This window comes from Penicillium arizonense (genome assembly GCF_001773325.1).
Source record: "Penicillium arizonense strain CBS 141311 chromosome Unknown PENARI_contig023, whole genome shotgun sequence".
Classification (NCBI taxonomy): domain Eukaryota; kingdom Fungi; phylum Ascomycota; class Eurotiomycetes; order Eurotiales; family Aspergillaceae; genus Penicillium; species Penicillium arizonense.
The window spans coordinates 208,610-222,777 of NW_019173300.1; the positions used below are offsets into that span (position 1 = coordinate 208,610).

The following is a 14,168-nucleotide window of genomic DNA, read 5'->3' on the forward strand; positions in this document are numbered from 1 at the left end:
ATGGTTTGTAATCCAATCTGGTGATTTACTCTTTTTTCTTTCCCCTTGATCTTCGACGGACTATCACTGTTGCTGTTTGCCGCTTGCTCCTAGGAATACGACTTCAACTCTAGCGACCTGAATATCTGCAAAACCATTCTAGACGTATTGGCCATGTCTACTAGATAGCCTAGCCTCCTATAATGGCATTCGCGACCCCTCATTTGCCCGAGATATTCTAACTAGCACCTATAAACACCTTATACTAAGCAAATGAAGCTTGGTAGGTATTCCTAGGAGCTTCTAGACCTTTCGTGCCGCCACAATATGATTGGTGAGACAGAATAGATACTAGGAGCAAAAAAGCTAGTCCCTATCCATGAGAAACATGACTGTAAGTAGATTTTATAAATATAAAAGAACACTAATCCCTCCTTCAAAGCGAGAATATCTAAAGTTCAAACATTTCTTATCAAGGTCTTATAGGAACTACTCATAATCTTGCTATTCTTCAATATTCTAGGTCTGTCTTTTCTTCATCTCTCTAGCTAGAGTAGAAGCCTAACATAATACTACTACGCAGATTACCTTACGCCGCAAAGGAAACTGACAACCTAGTAGGTATCGGTGTATATGCTTGAACTATGGGTTCGTGATCTACGGCTAAAGCCTAAATTGGAAGATAACCTAGCTGTCATTTTCGTATAAGGGGGTTGTGATTTTGTAGGGGTCCTAGGCTGACTGAATTAGATGGCATAAATAAACCGAGATCTAAGAGGGAACTAATAGTTGCTTGATTCCCTAGTCTGACTACACGTACTAAATCTCGGCTTCACTAACGAATGCTCTCTATATACCTTGTCCCGGCTATAAAGATCACGTTAGGTGTGGTGTCTCCCTTTATATGACTCCTTACGCAACTAGTTTTGATCCATGATGCCCGCTCTTCTCAACAAAGCGCCAGATCACGACATAGACCAATGGCTGTGAGACATTTGAGCCTTTCCTTCTGACTTAGTCTAAACTAATACATTTCTAGGAGAGATTAATAAGGTGCACTAGTACTAATTGGAAACCCTGAAAGCTTTAGGTGAAGTGTCACACCAGGCCACACACCACGGCGCAAGTGAAAGCTCACGGTATCTGTGCCGGCCAGGTCATTGCCTCTGGAAATCAATTGATTGTGCAGAGCCTCGGCACAGCTTTACAAACGAAGAAGCCGTCAAATGGGCGAAGTCAATACTCCGATAAAAGCTACATCAGTTGCATGATCCTGTTGTTTTTACACTTTTCGGGCACCTCCCCAGTGAATCGTATCACTGCCGTCGCGAATGAAACAGAGCGGCAGCAGGTACATCGACGGCGTCAATGCCCAAAGTTCACCGTCCACCTTTGGATCTAGCAATTGCCCCGATGACTTTGGTATCGGATCTGTTGGCTCAAGCACAGCGTACACAAGTTCCGCGGGGAAAGAAGGGAAATTACAAGATAACGGTCCCTATCAAGAAGGCCCGGCTGTGTGTTTCTCCGTGTATCTTCCTCCTAGAACTCCCACGCCACGCGACGAAGGACAAAATGCCACTCCACTTCATTGAAAAACATAACCCCCGGATACCTGCTTGGGGGAAGACTAGATTGGATATTTATTTGCTTTCCGAATGGGAAAAACCTCACCCAGACCCCTCAGTCTCCACTAAGTCCCCCGCCGACCGTCGCAAAAGGCTTTTACGCCAATTTCTCGCATTGGGATGCGAAGGAAGACAGGTGAAAGCCCTCTATACCTCGTAAAACCACAACGTTGAACTAACTGAATATCAAATTATTAGCCTTATCGACCAGGCAATGCACCACCCTCTCCTACTCAAGCTCAAATAGATGATATTCTTCGGCCTGCAAGGCCTAAAGCACTGCGTGTCTACGGTCATAACACCACTGCTGACAATGGCTGCTGGCTTCGTCTCTGCTACACGAATGAAGAGGGTTATAATACTCTATGGTCTGCCAATGAACTCGCAGAATGGGTAACTTATGATGGGGTTGTCCTTGACGATGAAAGTATTTTCGGTGGCCTGGATTTGGCAGCTGCTCTGGAAATATTTCCTGAGCGTGTCGTAAATGAGCGGGTCAATTTTGAGAATAGAGAGGAGAGCCTTAGGGACGCGATAGAGGATGCCGAAGAAGGCGACTGGGATGAAAACCCTCTTGAGCCCTACGCTCTGTATCAGGCAGAGTGTGTTGTTACCTATATGTATGTGGAGGATGATGTCGCGGTGAATGGCGGGGGTTTGTTGCATGTGTTTTTGGACGACCGTGGGAATGTGGTCAGGCAATGGCGGGTGTAGGATGATGGATCGGAGAGCAATTATGATGGCGCTTGGTTTGAGCGTGTTTGGAAAGGGGACTTTGAAGGTGAGCGTGGAGAAGTCGGTCCTGCTTATCAGGAGGGTGGAAGCCGAGGTCCCCCATACACTCTTTGAAGACGTGAGACTGTGAGCTAGTACATGTAGATATAAAGCCAGTCATTCTCGTCTGGTGAAGGATGATCCATGAAAAATACTCCGCGTGCTAGAGAAAAGAAAATTGTATAAAATCAATTGGAAGAAACATAAGAGACATAATAAGGAAAGGTCTATTGTACTCAAGCCAGTATATCTGGCTCTTAGAGACAAGACGTTTCAAGTTAATTTGAATCTGCTGCATGCTCAAACTTCATGTCCTCCCAGTCCACATCGTCCCACAGAGGGCCCCCGTCCTCCTCATCAAGCAGCTCAATACCTGGAAAAGAAGGTATATGGTTAGTTTGATCCAAAATTAGGAGTCGATGGCACATACTTTCAATCTTCCATGGATCATTCCCGCCCATCGACTCATCCTGGTCACGTTTGCTGAACGAAGCAGGAGCCACTTGGTCGGCGAAGGTGCTCCCAGTAGGAAACAGAGGCTGATTGGTAAACGAGTGTTCAGTAGATTTCAGCGTGTTTCTCACTCTAAACACCTTCTCCATACCGTCACCAGTTCTCCCACTGCAGTACGGATATATTCGTAAGTTTGCCAAGGCATTATTAGCAATCAATACAACCGATGAGAGGCATTGCGTCTCATTCATTTACATTGTCGTGACGCGACAGGAGAAGTGATATGTACCTTGTCCGCATATTCTTTGTAGATTGGGTTCTTTAAGATGTCTGATGCAAAATACGTCAAAGGGCTGGAGATCAGTATTCGGCGATTTCAGAGGGCGAAGCTCTGACTTGGTGCAGGCAACGAGGCTCAGCTGATCACACGTGCTGTGTAAGATCTGTTGGCTTTCTCAAGTCGGCTGTTCATATACGAGAACATTTGAAGAGGATCACCATAGATGCTTCCTCTTGAATATTGCCGTGGATTTTGAATAGAAGGGTATTGACGAGTAGGCCTTCGCTTCCTTCGCCCCAAGGCTGTGCAGGCACCGGTGCTCAATGGCTACATAGATTACACTTTGGCTCTTTCCAATGCGAGGTTTTGGAATTCTAGCTGTTCACAAATTAGAGTCTAGCAAAGGAAGAAACCAAACAAGACATTCTATTCAACACCTAATTAAACCCTCCGCACATAAGTCCAAGTATAATATCCCAGCGTAGAAACAGTAGCAACCAACGAAGCAAGCGTAATAAGACCGCCAGTAATAATCCCCTGTTCAAAGAACCCAATCTTAAAGCCTGGTCTTTGCTTTGTCGATGCCAACGGTGCAATAGCCTCCCGCCACAGTGTATCGGCCTTGCTTGTATTGTTATCAAGAATAACTTGCACTGAGCTGGGAATTGGGGTGATTAGTTTTGGGCGTGGGAGCTCGAATTGAGTCTTTATGTAGCGGGATTTGCTGAACGGGATTGTGTTCTTAGGGATGGCTGGACCGACTATCCATTGGTTAGCATTTTATATTCTGTTTAGGTTGCAAATCTGGTATATTCTTACTGAGCATGTGGCTGGGGATATGGTTAACCCATGAAACATGAGCATCGATGAATTGGGTCAAGTATTTGGCTGAAGATGGGGCTGCAAAGGCATAGGTTGCTGCCAGTGTTTGGTTACTATTGATATGTTAGATGTATGCATGGATGGGAATAGGATAGATGTGGTTGGAAACATACAAGTTTGCATCAATAGCATCATCCAAGCTAGAGAATGGATGAACAAGCAACACTTTCTCCGCAATCTTCTTCTGCAGTAGGGGTGATTTCCTATCGTCTCAGTGTTAGAACAATCATAGCCAGTATCTGTGATTAGATCTGATAATAAACTCACCGATCTTGAACCTCAACAACACCCCAATTACTCCCAGAAACAAGAACCCGCGCACTTCTATCCTTCTGGATGGAGTCCAATAAAGCAGATTTCCTCGAAAGAGATCGCGCCTCTCCATTCTCACCAGCAAGATACTTTGATGCGTGTTGAATAACAGCCTCGACGAATGGTTTCATCGCGAATTCGTGCACGAGCACTAGATCCGGACTATACGGTGACCGGCCACCAAGCGCGAACCGCGCTGCTACCAATTCCCTTGCGGCTTCGGTGATGTTGGCTGTGCGGTCGACGATAGCTACTGTTCTTGCGGTTGCCGGTGAGACTAGACCGCCGTTGGTGTTCGACTCTCCGGTTTGGTCGACTATCAATGCCTTGTTCAAAAATGAAGGATCCGGTCTTTGGGCTGTGATGGTGAATGTGTCATTGTCTAGTGCTTCTGGTAGGATCTTTCGTAGGAGGGCTGGGAGAGCGCTTGTTGTTTGAGCAAGCTGGGTAGTATAGTTAGTACTTGGGTCTCTATGAAAGGAGAAGAGAGAAACAAACCTCGAGAACGACACAATTCCCCGCGGCGAGAGCAGCACTCAACGCCGAGATAACGGAATAGAACAGTGTATGCGCATTCGGTATGATGTATACAATGCCATTGCCACGCATGCCGTCTGCGTTGTCTATACCACGTGCAATGCGATACTCAGCCTCGAGATCCTTCTCCAGACTCACACTGGAGTAATGGGTCCGGATATCCTGCAGCGCCAGCACAACCTCGGCGCGAACCTCTGCGCGTGTGTGGCCTGAGTCTGAGCTTATGGCATCTTGAATTGAGGCGATATGCTTCACTAGGTTTGATTGGAGCTTTTGGAATTGGGATTGGCGGTAGCGGGCGTTTTGGGTGCGGCCGTCGATATTCGCGGCCAGGATGCGGGATAGATCCATTTTGGATGGCATAGAGATTTGATATTTCGATATTGGGATCTCCTGGAATGAATATAGAATAAATGGACATCGGAAGTAGGAATAGCTCGGACATAGTAGACAAGTACATATGTCCGAGTCGGGATGTGGACATGTGGGGGAGTTGCCAAGCCCTAAGTCTGGGGACTCCGGGACTTCCTTTACTTCATAGTCCTACTCCATATTCCATTCCTAGGTAGTTCATACTTGCTTCTCCATTCGTGATTCTTGCTTGTCACCTCTCATCATGACAACTACTACTACAACAACCCAAACCCTCTCCATTCTCGCGGACTACGAAGTCCATCACAGCGGAAATGACAACCATGACGAACACGAACATGCCTCCCACATAACCACACGGCAACCCGCAGACTGGCCAACAGATCACCGTCGCATACCAGCTTACCGTCCTACAAATCGCAATCTGTCTTTTGAGGAGAGGCCTGGGGGTAGTAATCCGGCGGAGATGGTGTTTATTCAAGTTATGTTGCATGGCGTGTGGCTTAATGCTGTTGGTTCTCCTCTGTGATGCCGTTTGTATCCGATATTGACTATGTACAGGCTGTTTCACGACTCTGGCGGTTTACTGGGGGGAGAATAAATGATAAGATCTTTCATTATGATGTTGGTGGGGAGTGGTAGATTTGGTATTATATTGGTTGACAATTGGGATTTATCAGTTTGGAGTACAACTTCTTTTGATTTTACTACTGCTATCCAAGTAATTACACAATGCAGTGCCTAGAAAAGAGTAAGAGCGTGTTTGAACGTCATCGGGTTTGTTCTGATACATCATGGACACTTAAAACACGTAAAGACAACAACGTCAACGTCCACAATGCCGCATCAGTACTAACTAAGGAATGTCGAGAGAAACGATAACTGCACCTCTATCAATTTGCCCGTCTATAAGTACTCTTGACAAGCACAATACAGATACCTTCCGGAAAAGAATTGACATGGAGTAGGCAAAGGGATGCAGCTGCGTAATTCCTCTCATCAATCTCGAAACCCGGCGGAAAGTCCAAGTCATAGAGCCCAATCACAACGAGAAATGGGCATGAATATCTTTATGGCAAGCCACGAAGTGCGAATTCCTGAAGAGCAAGAGCTTGAAGAAGAAGGCTGTATTATAATAAGATCGTTTGACTCCTTTGCTAAGAACCAAAATCTGCTATTTCCCATTCATCACATTTAATATAAACGAATGCCAAGTCAAGTACATACAAATCAAGTACTAGCGCGAACACCGATGCCATCAACAACCTCCCCCAATCGACGTCCATCAATCTCAATCTCCTCCGAAGGCTGAAGAACATACAACATCCTAGCCCACTGACCAGTCTTCACACCATTCTCGTCAACAACATCAGGAGTGACATTCCTCCAAGCATGATTCGTCCCACGCTGCACAGCAACATCGCCACGCTTGAGTAGCCGCACTTCACCCGAATCAAGCACGAGCTCAACCTCGCCTTCGAGGACGACGCCGTAATCCAGGGATACGGTGCGGTGCATTGGGCTCAAGGATCCAGGGTGCATATCCACAATCCGGCAGACTGTTCCGCCTGAGACGACTATGCCTGGTGGGCTCGTCAGGTAGTTTGAGTATTCGGTTATGTCCGTTTTGTTGTTTAATTGCGCGGGAAAGTGGTCTGATGTGTAGGCTAGGCTGAAGTCGGCGCCGTCGGCTATTTTTTGGACGGGCATTAACTCTGGGAGGTCGTTTGAGAAGATTGCTTTGCCCGTTTCATTGTGAGTTGTTATGAAGCGTTTGAGGGGGCGGATGTTTTTGGGGGTTTCGTGGGCCATTTTTGGTTGTTGTTAGTGGAATTGGATTGAAATGAAGATTGAGAGTGCTGTTGTAAGATTTATGATGGCTTGTACAGGAATTTTGTCCTATCTATATCTTGTGTCTGCTCTCCCCGCGTCGGGTTGTTGTCCACATCGGATAGATGTGGGAATTCGGACTCCAACTTTGGAGCCGAGGTCGGACAGAAGGGGAAATTAATAATGTAGTGAGCTGGCAATGAACAGAGGTTAGCAGGGGCTAGCTGGGTGTTATGTTACATATGGCATGGCTGTTACGTGAGGGAAGTCCGTTAGGGATTGCTCAATTGGGAATGGTCCGATATCGTTTGAAACTCGATATGCATGCATTCATTCAATTCTATACTATTTACTTCTTCTAAACTCCTAAGCAGACGGAATAATAGGCAGAGTAACATAGTTCTCCGCAAGACCAAAGTGAATATGATTCTGTCCCTGGAAGCGTTCAACAGATCTGCAGACATCACAATTAGCCAAAATCACCCCAACACAGGAAAGGAAGTACTAACCGGTCTTCAGGCGAGTTATGCTGGAAGATCCCAGAACCCTGAGTATCACCACTACTAATCTCCAGAACAATTTTACCACCCTTCTCGACAACCACATTCGTCGGCCAAACCTCCACGTCAACTGGATAGACCTCACCAGGAATCACAGGCTTGGCATCAGTTGAGTAGTAGTTCCGATGAGGCAAATAATCCCGGTGCTTCGGGTTCTCGGCATCAACCTGTCTCATCGATACACGTAGCCAGCCCTTGCACAATGGCACAGGGTCACCAGCCGTACCAGTGTAGAAGACTTCTTTTCCGGCCGGCGAGATGTACCGCAATGTCACAAACAAATCCAGATCCTGGGGTGTTTCCGCGCCCGGGTTCGCGCTCATCGATACATTCAAGTGTGTGACGATGTGGCCCGTGATCTCGGTCTCAGTCTCGAAGGCGTCCGTGGTGAACTGGACCAGATGGGGATTGTCGAGGTTGCCAAGTGCCTGGTAGGAGATCTTTGTTGAACGGGATTCCTTTGGTGGCGATGTGACGAGCCCGTTGTCCGAGGTCAAGTGGAACTTTGTGTACTGCGTACGAGCAATAGGCCACTCCTGCTCCACGCGGCGGGGGAAAGCCTTCTCAGCTTCGGCGTTGTTGTGTCCAACATCACCCTTGCGCAGAACCATATCCACCTTCGGAGCAGTGCCATTCGCCCACCCGGCGCGGTCCTCGCCTTTCAGGAAAGCGTCCAGGAAACTGCGCTGCAGCTCGACTTCCTCTTTGTAATAGAAGGGCAGGTCATGTCGGCCAGTGATGAAGCGGAGATACTTCAACTCAGAGCCAGCGTGTGTATATCCCTCCACATTACCACGGAGATGAAGGAGAATCCCACCCCAGTTCGCAACAGACAACAACGGAACCTTGATATCAGACATACTATACTCCTTCGAAGCATAGTACAAATCATCCCGGAACTTATTGTTGACATTATCAACCGTCTGATCCTGTCGATTCTGCACAAGCTCTTCTTCAGGCAGATCGCCTTCAATACTATCGGGGCCCCAGTTCCGTGCTGCACGTCCACCAAGTCCGTACTGGTTACTCACGACCTGCCGATCCCACCAGAACTTGATAAACTTGTTCGACAGGATTCCGCCATGTCGACACCGGTCTCGGTAGTAGTCTGACATTCCCTCCCAGGGGATAATGCACGAAAGACCCTTCGGTTGACGCGCTGCCACCCGCCATTGACTACCGGCGTAGTAGCTAATTCCGAGGAGTCCGACTTTGCCACTGGACCACGGTTGCTCGGCGGCCCATTCGACTACGTCGAAGAAGGCTTCGCTTGTGCCTCGGGACATGGTGTCCAGCTTGCCCATTGACTGGCCGGTACCACGCTCGTCGGCGCGGACAACAGCGTAGCCGTTGCTAGTCCAGAATTTTGGGTCTGGGGTCTCCCAAGCTGAGTGCTCGGAGCGTTGCTCTGGGTTTACTTCGCTGAAGCTTTGGGGGTGGAAGCTAGGTTTGTTAGTATGGCATTGTTGTATTGGAGTGGGTATGGATCTCACGCTTCATAGCTGATGTCCTTGCCGTAGGGTCCATATGTGACGAGAACTGGGACCTTCTCTGAAGTCTTGGGACGGTAGACATTGCAGCGGACAAGACCCGAATTATCTTTGAGCGAGATGGTTAGGTTCTGCTCGAAGATGTAGGAGAACGAGGTCTCGTCGCGAGTGGCGATGTCTCTGATCTGGTTAGGCATTTTGATCCAGGATTCAATTATAACAAGAGTGAAAGGAGAAAAGAACAAAGTATCCTTATGAGTTTCTATGAGTTCATATAATGCGTGTCGTTCCCCTCCCTATGTGGAGCCGAAATGGACATCCGAGGGATGCGAAACGACCAAGTCCCGAACGGAGAGGGAAGGGTGGCCATAAATAACACTCTGGTCTCTGGTCTCTGGTCTTTGTAGTCGCAAAAAATTATCAATCATGACGTTCAAAGATCTAAACGAGACACAAGGACTCCGCGTCTTGATCGTCGGCGCTGGCATCGGCGGTCTAACCGCTGCGATTGCATTGAGACAACAAGGACACCGTGTGGAATTGTTTGAACGTTCGCGCTTTGCAAATGAAGTCGGAGCTGCAATTCATTTGTCGCCTAATGCGAATGGTGTGTTGCGCCGACTGGGGATTCAGGCGGAGGATTTCGGCGCTGTAGAGGCCGAACAGGTGAGACACAGAATGTATACCTCGATATAGAAACATGAACTGACACATATAGCTACGAGAATACACGCCAGCCGGAGAAGAAGTGCACGTCATAAATGTCAAGCAGCACGCCGCAATGTGGAGACACGTACGAGCCTTAACCCACCTCCATCGATACATTTACACAACTAACAATTACAGCGCTGGCTCCTTGTCCACCGCGCACACTTCCACGAGGGGCTCAAGAAAGCTGCTCAGGGCCCGGGAAAGGGCGCACCAGCTCTCCTTCATACAGCCAGCAAGGTCGTCGATGTCGACGCCCATGAAGCAACAGTTACTCTGGAAAACGGCCATGTCATCAAAGGAGACGTTCTCCTCGGCGCAGATGGCGTGCACTCCCTAACTCGGAGTAAGATCTCTAACGCGAAACCCGGTAGCTCTGGCAGGAATGCCTTCCGCTTCTTGATAAGTCGACAGGAAGCACTGGACGATCCCGAGACGAAGAGTATCGCGCAAGACTTTGGAGCTGTTGATATGTGGGAAGATGAAGAGCGACGCGTGGTGATCTACCCGTGTTCTAACAACGAATTGTTGAATTTCGTTTGTCTTCATCCTGATACTGATACGACTATCGATACCGCGGGTGATTCTTATAATCAGCATATCGGTAAGGACGCCTTGCTGGATGTTTATAAGCACTTCAACCCGCAGGTGCGTAAGTTGTTGGCCAAGGCTGATCCGCAGACTTTGAAGCTGTGGCCATTGCTTGATATGGAGACGCTGCCTACGTGGGTTGAGGGGCGTTTGGCGATTCTTGGTGATGCTGCTCATCCTTTCTTGCCGTATCGGGCTTCCGGTGGTGCCATGGCTATTGAGGATGCTGTCTCCTTGGCTGTGATGCTTCCTGGTGATATTGAGAAGGATCAGGTGCCGGAGAGGTTGAAGGTCTATGAGAAGGCTCGTTTCGAGCGTGCTACGACTATTCAAGAGATGACGCGTCAGTCGAGCAAGCCGATTTCCCCGGAGACGGGTATGTTTCATTCCCCTTGAGGATTGATAGTAGCATAACTAACTGTATTAGCAATGGGGATGGTGGTCTATATCTACGGCCACGACGAGTATGACCACTCCAGCCAGGTCCTCCGCAAGCACCTCTGGTCCCAGAACCCACACATGTACTGGCGTCAACCCATCGTCTTTGGACCAATGCCTGGTCCCCGACAGGACTGTATGGGCCGGGACAGAGCTTTAAAGTCAGCCCAGTCCACCTTCACAACAGCCTCCATCAAATTCAAGACCAGCCGGACTCTTCTGCAGAACCTCTTCCCGTCTGATCGGTATAGCTTTATCTCACCCAGCACCGTGGCCAGAGCCAGTTTCTCGCAGACTACCCTTGGCGGTATGGACTGGCTGGGTGGTGGTGGATATCGCCATATCGGACTTTATATCCACGGTGTGCAGTATACCAAGGAAGATGGGACGGTGTTGAAGGGAACGTATATGCCTATTCTGTTCGAGAATCTGGCTGATCCTATTGTTTCGGGGAGGGAGGAGTTGGGTATGCCCAAGCTTTATACTGCTATTGATGTTCATCAGCGGAATGAGTCTTACCGACTGCAGACTAGTTGGCAGGGGGCTGTGTGGGGACATTTCGAGTTGGAGGGGTTGGAGGATCAGGATCCTGCGGCCGATGCTGGGACTATCGGAGGTGAGGCTGATGATGGTATCCTGGTTTATCGGTATATGCCGAAGATTGGGAAGGAGTGCAAGGGTCAGGCTGAGGCTGAGTATCCCGTTTTTGTGCCTCATGCTGCTGAGTCCAAGGTTGTGCCGTCCAAGGTTACGCGGCTGCAGCGGACGAAGAAGGCTAAGGTTGAGATTCAAGGTCTAGATTGGGATGCTTTGCCAACACTTCACCACGTTGTCTCTCGGTTGGGTGAGATTCCCATTGATGAGATCATTGATGCCAAGGTTGTTAGTGGAGTTGGAGTTCCTGATGTATCCTCGGCTATGCGCATTGAATAGTTAATGTCGACAAATTGTATATATGATCTTCAATTTACTCGGCACTGTCGTTGGGGAATTTCCGACTCCCATATAGTTCAATCTGCCCGCGTTTGAAGACATAGACAGACGGTCGTATTCGGCGTGTCCGGTATTTCCGCACAGCCTATAGCCACATCCAGTCAGACACAAAGATACGGGACCCGGTCTGCACATGTCATCTCAACGAGGCTTGAGGCAGCAGTCTAGGCGGGGTAGACATAGTAGGAGTCATCGACCTCCCCGAACAGGCGCTATGCTTGATCAGCCGTTAGGGTTGAGCCGGGAGCCAATCTGAAACGCTAACACTAATGCACGCCTCTGGAAAGGGAAAAAACGGTTACCTACCGGGAAGTACCGTGTCGGACCGAAAGAAGGCTTCTCTTGCTCTGTTGGCAAGAGTGTACATGTGGAGGGGCATGTCATATGCAAAGATTATACCTCTGTCGATCCGTGCGGCAGTGTTATGCGGCGAAATGCAGGTCAGCACCGGCAAGGTTGACAGCACTGTGCTTGACTTTTGAAGCCAACATTCTCTCGAGACCAGAGCGGGGGACTGATCAGGCCACGGCGTTAGCTGTGTGGCTGAGGATCTCGTACTTTTGAACCTCAACGGTGATCACGGACTGTCCCGCCTGCAATACATAGATTGATGATGTGAGCCGTGGCTGTACACTGGAAATAAGACAATGCGTGCCGGGTGTTGTAGGCTGACGCGGATCTAGCAGATCAATTAGCTTACTTACAGTAGTCCATGTAGCTGCGGAGACTAACGTTAAGTGGAGATATGTAAGGGAGTGGAAGAGGAAGAGAGCTCGCCTTGCCCACTTTACTCATCCACTTCCCTTCCCTTTCACCTTTCTCCCTCTCTCTCCCTCTTTCTCTTCTCTTTCTCTCCCTCTCTATCCCTCTCTCTTCCTCCCACCTACCTTTACCATGCTTATCACCGTCAGCGTCATCCGCCCCGAGGCGGACTCGGACATCATCAACCTAGAAGTCGGCGGTGACATGACGATCGAGCTATTGAAAGCCATTGTCGAAAGCGAAACGGCCATCCCCCCACAAGCCCAACAGATCGTCTATAACAACCAACTCCTCGGAAACCCCTCACAAACTCTCGACCAAGTCGGCATCACCGAAGGCGACATGCTCGGCGTCCACGTCACCCTCCGTCCTCCACAACAACCACGACCCTCCCCCTCTGCCTCCAGCTCCGTCGCTCCTCGCCAGGCCCCACCCCGCCCGGGTATGCAAGACCCGGAGACCATCCGCCTACATATCCTGGGTGATCCCCGCGTGCGCGAAGCCGTCCGCAGGCAGAACCCCGAGCTGTCTGACGCGGCGGATAATGCCCAGCGGTTCCGCGAGGTCCTGATGAGGCAGCAGCAGAGGGAGGCGCAGCTGGAGGCGGAGAAGGAAGCTCGCATTGCCATGCTCAATGCTGATCCTTTCAACCCGGACAACCAGAAGGAGATTGAGGAGATCATTCGCCAGAATGCTGTTACGGAGAACCTGCACAACGCCATGGAGCATCATCCCGAGTGTATGTCTACCCCACACCGTTGCCCGCTATTTATCAAATCTGGAGTGACCAAGCTAACAAGCTACTAGCCTTCGGCCGCGTTACAATGCTCTACATCCCCGTCGAAGTAAACGGTCACCGCCTAAACGCCTTTGTCGACTCCGGCGCCCAGGTCACAATCATGTCGCCCGAATGTGCAACAGCATGCAACATCATGCGGCTAGTGGACCGCCGCTACGGCGGTATCGCCAAGGGAGTCGGCACCGCCCCAATCCTCGGCCGCGTCCACTCGGCCCAGATCCGCATCGGCGAGATGTTCCTCCCCTGCTCGTTCACCGTGATGGAAGGGAAGCAGATCGATCTGCTTCTTGGGCTGGACATGCTGCGCCGACACCAGGCTTGCATTGATCTCAAGCGGGGCGCCCTTGTCATCCAGGATCAGGCTGTGCCGTTCCTGGGCGAGGCTGATATCCCGCGCCATCTGACTGAGGAGTTTGAAGCCGAGCCTACGGTCAAGGGGGCTGATGGGGCCGAGGTTGGAGCTAGGACTGGGGCTGTTACCCATAAAGCCGGTGGTGACGAGGTGAGTAGCAATGCTACCAGCAATACTGGCTCTGCCTCTGCACCAGCCCCAGCTTCTGGGACATCCCAACCGCGAATCAATATCCGGCCTGCACCTGCACCGCCCGCCTCGCGCTGGTCGCAAGACTCCATTGCCAAAATCACCGAGCTGGGCTTCTCACGCGAAGAAGCCGTTCGAGCCCTTGACATGGCGAATGGGAACCTAGACCATGCGATCGGGTTTTTGATCTAGAGTTAGGTGTTTTGCATTTCATTTACAGTGGCGTTGGGATGGATGGG

At 49.7% G+C, this 14,168-nt stretch overlaps 7 protein-coding genes across 7 annotated transcripts; 3 read left to right on the forward strand and 4 right to left on the reverse strand.

Annotated features, from left to right (window-relative positions):
• Nucleotides 1–915: 915 nt before the first annotated feature.
• PENARI_c023G01415 (uncharacterized protein) lies at nucleotides 916–2,456 on the forward strand (the record flags this gene model as incomplete). The annotated part of the gene is made up of 4 exons (XM_022635490.1): nucleotides 916–965; nucleotides 1,087–1,330; nucleotides 1,806–2,249; nucleotides 2,322–2,456. The coding sequence occupies 4 exons, from the start codon at nucleotides 916–918 to the stop codon at nucleotides 2,454–2,456; spliced, it is 873 nt and encodes a 290-aa protein (XP_022484604.1).
• A 203-nt stretch (nucleotides 2,457–2,659) lies between these two features.
• On the reverse strand, nucleotides 2,660–3,039 carry PENARI_c023G03735 (uncharacterized protein; the record flags this gene model as incomplete). The annotated part of the gene is made up of 3 exons (XM_022635520.1): nucleotides 2,660–2,754; nucleotides 2,812–2,920; nucleotides 2,986–3,039. The coding sequence occupies 3 exons, from the start codon at nucleotides 3,037–3,039 to the stop codon at nucleotides 2,660–2,662; spliced, it is 258 nt and encodes an 85-aa protein (XP_022484607.1).
• Nucleotides 3,040–3,555: 516 nt separating this feature from the next.
• On the reverse strand, nucleotides 3,556–5,196 carry PENARI_c023G05408 (uncharacterized protein; the record flags this gene model as incomplete). The annotated part of the gene is made up of 5 exons (XM_022635539.1): nucleotides 3,556–3,875; nucleotides 3,934–4,049; nucleotides 4,110–4,199; nucleotides 4,264–4,751; nucleotides 4,807–5,196. The coding sequence occupies 5 exons, from the start codon at nucleotides 5,194–5,196 to the stop codon at nucleotides 3,556–3,558; spliced, it is 1,404 nt and encodes a 467-aa protein (XP_022484521.1).
• Nucleotides 5,197–6,447: 1,251 nt separating this feature from the next.
• PENARI_c023G12486 (cupin domain-containing protein) lies at nucleotides 6,448–7,029 on the reverse strand (the record flags this gene model as incomplete). The annotated part of the gene is made up of 1 exon (XM_022635628.1): nucleotides 6,448–7,029. One exon carries the CDS (start codon nucleotides 7,027–7,029, stop codon nucleotides 6,448–6,450), a length of 582 nt encoding a protein of 193 aa, XP_022484527.1.
• A 384-nt stretch (nucleotides 7,030–7,413) lies between these two features.
• Nucleotides 7,414–9,294, reverse strand: PENARI_c023G08711 (CocE/NonD family hydrolase; the record flags this gene model as incomplete). Its single annotated transcript, XM_022635588.1, has 3 exons — nucleotides 7,414–7,501; nucleotides 7,557–9,050; nucleotides 9,101–9,294. The coding sequence occupies 3 exons, from the start codon at nucleotides 9,292–9,294 to the stop codon at nucleotides 7,414–7,416; spliced, it is 1,776 nt and encodes a 591-aa protein (XP_022484660.1).
• A 229-nt stretch (nucleotides 9,295–9,523) lies between these two features.
• PENARI_c023G07210 (putative salicylate hydroxylase) lies at nucleotides 9,524–11,767 on the forward strand (the record flags this gene model as incomplete). The annotated part of the gene is made up of 4 exons (XM_022635565.1): nucleotides 9,524–9,763; nucleotides 9,816–9,890; nucleotides 9,944–10,772; nucleotides 10,824–11,767. The coding sequence occupies 4 exons, from the start codon at nucleotides 9,524–9,526 to the stop codon at nucleotides 11,765–11,767; spliced, it is 2,088 nt and encodes a 695-aa protein (XP_022484592.1).
• A 954-nt stretch (nucleotides 11,768–12,721) lies between these two features.
• Nucleotides 12,722–14,121, forward strand: ddiA (putative DNA damage-inducible v-SNARE binding protein Ddi1; the record flags this gene model as incomplete). The annotated part of the gene is made up of 2 exons (XM_022635617.1): nucleotides 12,722–13,328; nucleotides 13,397–14,121. 2 exons carry the CDS (start codon nucleotides 12,722–12,724, stop codon nucleotides 14,119–14,121), a joined length of 1,332 nt encoding a protein of 443 aa, XP_022484657.1.
• Nucleotides 14,122–14,168: the final 47 nt, after the last annotated feature.